Here is a 5,305-nt window from a genome sequence, read left to right as displayed (position 1 = left end):
TCTTACAACGTTCCTACTTTATTTTCCAACTAGTGAACGCTACAGGCCACCCCATAGTCTTACAACACTTCTACACTATCTGCTAACCAATGTTACGGGCCACCCCGCAATCTTACCACTCTTCTCATGCTATTTAGTTCCTGGTGAATACTACGGCTAACCCGCAGAGTTATAATACTTCCCCCCGTCAACTGGCTACTAGTGAAAGCTACGGCTATCCCGAAGTCTTACAACGCTTTCCACACTGGCTGGCTACTAGTGAATGATATAGCTATCCCGCAATCTTACAACGCGTTCTACGCTGACTGGCTACTAGTGAATGATATGGCTATCCTGCAGTCTTACAACACTTTCCACGCTGACTGGCTACTAGTGAATGCTACGGCCATCCCGCAGTCTTACAACACTTTCCATGTTGACTGGCTACTAGTGAATGATACGTCTATCCCACAGTCTTACAACACTTTCCACGCTGACCGGCTACTAGTGAATGCTACGGCTATCCCGCAGTCTTACAACACTTTCCACGTTAACCATGGTCTTTCACTGACTACTAATCCGAACACACCCATAATCGAGCATACAAGCACAATCTAGTACCCCAAGCTGTACTCACGTCCTGACTAAAATTCCCAACCTAATTTTCTAAAACCTGCTATCAGACATCCCGAGAATGCGATCTCACCATTGGCAAGTTTTCCGAACTTCCAGTTCACACTATCCTCAATTCATACAGCCGCCTGGTCCATCTTTCTCCCTGATAAGAATTCAAAACTTATCCCATTTTCAAAACCGCTCCTACTTCTGAGTACATGATCGTTTCTTCCCCACTTACCTTCGACTAAGTCTTCACTGCACGCAAAATCGGAGGATTTCTATTCGTTCCTCCCTTACACGATATGCATGCTAACTACCAACGCCTAATCTTGCTAGCGATCCATCACTAGCCTACTCCAAAGGTCACACAATCACTGAAGACTAGATGAACACTTCTTGAAATCCCGACACTAATGACACCAAAAGCTTAACCTAATGTCCCTCTCAACCTTAAGGTCGAATTAGCCGATGCTCAGAGCAACTCATTTAGCGATAGACTGCTTCTCTTGATCTTCACCGAATCCTGACGATGGTTGATAACCATCCTGCTGAACCCTGACCGCAAATTTCTCATGATGCTCCTGAACTGATATCGACCGTAAACGAGATAACATTGAACCCTTCGAATCAGAAAAAGGAAATGACCTTACAGTAGCTACTAATAATTCCCGGTATGCAATTGGCATATGATATTTTCTGCAAATACAATTCGAATACAAGCAGAGAGATAAATGTGTGGCTGAGAATGATTCCTTCATTCTCAACTTTTTTTTTCTCAATTGAACTCTCTCTCTCTCTCTCTCTCTCTCTCTCTCTCTCTCTATATATATATATATATATATATATATATATATATATATATATATATATATATATTGAAAACACAATAGAAAAATTAATCCATCATACATTTGTCACTAATTACGGATGGTTTATATATAAATATCGGTAATATGATACTAAAATCACCCAAAAAAACATCTTCTAATAACGGTTTGGTTAGAAACCTAAAAGAAATTTCCAAAAATAATAAGACAAATTGCACACTTTTTAGACAAAACAAAAGATGTACATCATTGATCACTTTTCTTATCAGGAAAATTGATCATGCACACATGACATATAGTTTCGTGATTTTAAAGCTGAGTTAAGTTTGTTAAATTCTCATAATTAAATTACTAAAAGCCTTTTTTGACATTTTAAATGATACATTAACTTGCTACTTTTTGCCTTAAAACAAGATAAGCTTATATAGTTATAAAATAAAATCCTTATTATTATTATTTTATCATAAATGTTAATTAATGAGGTTGCAACCCTATTTTAGCATGCACATATTTTGACAAGAGATCTTTAAAACTATAAGTTTATAAACTGAAAAATTGTGTCCCACGATTAATGCACTTTGCATGATACTCTATTCCCAAAAGATTAATAATTAGGATCTCAAAAGCTCTTAAATAATAGATTTTTGTTTTTTTAAACGGAACTAACATAGCTCTTAAATATCATATATATATCTCCTAAGAAATTTAAACTTACAATTCTATTTGTGAAAGTTACTCCTTATAACAAAGACTTTTTGGTTAAATAAATAATAGATGAAAGTGCATCTTTAAATTTTCTCTTGTTTTAATATATAACAATATAACTAACATGCATCTTCATTGTTATTAGAACAAGAAAAAATTGAAACGTGAATAGAGGATTATACTTAAATATATAGAGCCAAATTATAAATAAACATAACCTATCACCTATCAAAGATAAAGAAACATAACAAGTTGTAGCTAGCTAGTATCAGTCTTTATTTTGTTTTTTTAAGTTTTTCTTTTTAATACTATAAGCATATTAGTATACGTACCCTTATCTCATTTCAATTCTTTAATCAGCTTGTTCTTATAATTATTTACAAAAGCTAGCATTAATTAACTGAAACTGACTCCTAAAACTTTGTTCAGAAAACGTCTTTACGATACTCTAAAAGGAAAGTTTTTACTAACTTTTTTGGCGTTGAGCAACAGCAAAATAAATACTCAAAAATAAATTTTTATCATGAACGCGTCTTGGTGGTGTGGAATTGTGGGTTGCGTACTGAGGTTTTCTCAAGGAAATTGCGTAGCAGCTTTACGCAGGAGAGTGTGCAATAAAGGATTAAATTCCATGCTTCCCTAGCTCATTAAAATCTTCAAACCCTAAAAATTAACACAAAAGTGTGCGTTTGAAAAATTAGCTCAAAGCCATTTGATTTCATCATATCTTCTTCGTCGATCAAGATCTTCAATCATCAAATCAACTCACTAGCTAGCTAGTATTCAAAAAGAAACTGAAAATCCTAGCTTTAATCTATATCAGTATCATTAATTTCAAGTTCTTCAAACCCTACAAGCTAGCAGCCCATAAGTTTTTTTAATTAAGAACATGAAGATCAAAACCCTTTGATCTCTTTGTCTTCTTACTTGTCACTTTTTATATAACTTGCTTTTTTCAGGTGGGTTGGTCGATCGCATTCTAACACAGAGCTATACCTGCCTAAACGATGGACCATTATTATCAGAACCTTGAATTTGTGGGTTAATTATTTTCTTCTCTGTTCTTCATTTTCCTCCGTTAACGTTTATTTTACACGTCGGTGCTGTAACCCTCATCGCGCCAATTAGCTGCTCCTGCCGGAGTTTCTCAGCTAGTCGGAGAGACGGTTGGTAGTACTTCTAACGAGTGTTCTGGTGATGCAAGTTGCAAGAAAGCTCCATCAATAAACTAATGGTAAAAACATAATCGGAAATTTGTAGGCCGGAGATCGGAGTTGCATATTTCCGGCAACTTACCTACTTTTCGTTATGATTTATATTTTATGTTTCAGTTTCAGTCAACGCGGCGGCTATACATCTCGCTTGGATATTTTAATATAAAAGGATTCTTAATTACTGTACTAGCTAAAATTATAAATTACATGAAATCTAACTTACATGCGTTTGTTTGATTCTTGTTTTAATTTTAGATTTTCTGCCTTAATTAGCAGGATTATGAGGCATCGGCGAGTTCAACTTCAGCACCGATAAAGTTAAAGTTGATATTTTCAGACGATGTGGTCGTTTCTCCGGTGTTCACGAGACAAAAGATCACCGGAAAAAACGATGGAAATGAGTCCATCAAAGTCATCTTGGTTGATGCCGATACACAAGAAGAAGTCACCACAGGGCCGATGGCCTTCTCGAAGGTGAAGATAGTTCTACTTCGTGGAAATTATGATGGCACCACCATGGAAGATGGCGAGTTCGAGAAAAACATCGTGGTCAACTGGGGGAAAAAGAAAAATCTTCTTGTCGGTGATGTTTATGTTCATCTTCAACATGGAACTGGATCAGTTGATGAAATCCGAGTCCAACACGATAAAAATCCTATAAAAAATGTTGAATTCCGATTGGGAGCAATGGTTGTCGATTCATCATGTCCCCATCAGGTCAAACAGGCTATAACACAATCTTTTAAAGTCAAGGATCGTCGAAATGCTCCAAAGTCCTTCAAATCATTGTCTCCAACAGACAAGGTGTGGCAGCTTAAGAAAATCAGTAAACATGGCGTCATCCATAAGCGTCTGGAGAAAGCAAACGTCTATAACGTGAACGATTTTCTCAATATGTATCATTCCAATCGTCAAGCCCTCCAAGAGGTAATTAATTAACGGTTAATTTCTTAATTTGCTCGCGAAATCATATTATGTCTTTTGATAGAAATTTGAGATTTTTGAACCGTAGATATGTCGTGTCAAAGGCAAAAACTGGGAGACAACTGTAAATCATGCCAAAACATGCAACGTGGTATCTATGTCTTGCTTATTAATGTTTGTGTACGTAATCGTTGTTTAAACTTCTAATATATCTGGTAAAAAATGGTTTGGTTTTCGTAGGGTAATGCTAATTATAAGGCCTCCAGACGACTTGAATCCACCTCTCAAGGATCGAACATTCCATCATCCTTTGATGATGATTGTTATTTTCCGCAGCCTTATGAAAACGATTCTTTTGATCATGGTAAAGAGATGATTGTGGATGATAATTTTTCGATCCATGATGTTGAAAAATGTGATATGGATGTATGGTTTCATGATGAAGGGTCACTACTCTGTCAAGACTTTCGAGAAGATGGAATTTGTCGTGCATTGAGTATGGTTGAGTTTGAGGGTGTTACGGCAAAAAAAAGATGGATGAAAATGCGTACATTGTTGTTCTCGATTGCATCTTTCTCTTTCATGTGAGGGTGCGAACTGGTTGGCTAAAATGGTTTGATCCAGATCGAATAAATATTTCTGTGTGATCAGTTTCTTAAATTTTTAGTCTTGGATTAATGACTGCTAAAAAAATTAAAAGGGTTTTATGGGTGTGATATATAATAACCGGATTCTCCGTCTTAAAAAACGAAGCAAAACTAGCCGGTGGCTAGGGGTACAAAAATATAGTACTAGAAATGAAACAAAGTAACAAAGCAACAGAATCTCCCAAAATTATAGCCTACAATAATATTCTAAAATCGGATCACTGCTCCATTCCCACCATCTTAGATTCTACCCTCTCCAATTCCTTGCATTAATCCAAAGAAGAGATAACGATTGTACCTCGTAAGCCAGCGCCGAATATGGTTTTGTGTTTGCGTTTGAAGAATGAGCTTTCAGGTTCCAGTATCTCCAAATCATCCAAAGAAATACCAT

General features: G+C 36.2%; 1 protein-coding gene across 1 annotated transcript; it reads left to right on the top strand.

The window, feature by feature from the left end:
* Window positions 1-2,702: 2,702 nt before the first annotated feature.
* LOC145049668 (calmodulin-binding protein 60 A-like) lies at window positions 2,703-4,910 on the top strand. Its single transcript, XM_078998046.1, has 4 exons — window positions 2,703-3,166; window positions 3,620-4,270; window positions 4,356-4,418; window positions 4,508-4,910. Exons 1-4 carry the CDS (start codon window positions 3,137-3,139, stop codon window positions 4,853-4,855), a joined length of 1,092 nt encoding a protein of 363 aa, XP_078854172.1. The 5' UTR covers window positions 2,703-3,136; the 3' UTR covers window positions 4,856-4,910.
* The last annotated feature ends 395 nt before the right edge of the window (window positions 4,911-5,305 follow it).

The sequence above is a fragment of the Lactuca serriola genome, chromosome 5, assembly GCF_051521515.1.
Source record: "Lactuca serriola cultivar US96UC23 chromosome 5, Lser_US96UC23_V15, whole genome shotgun sequence".
NCBI lineage: Eukaryota > Viridiplantae > Streptophyta > Magnoliopsida > Asterales > Asteraceae > Lactuca > Lactuca serriola.
The sequence above is the reverse complement of the archived record's forward strand: the minus strand, read 5'-3'. Positions and strand labels throughout refer to the sequence as shown.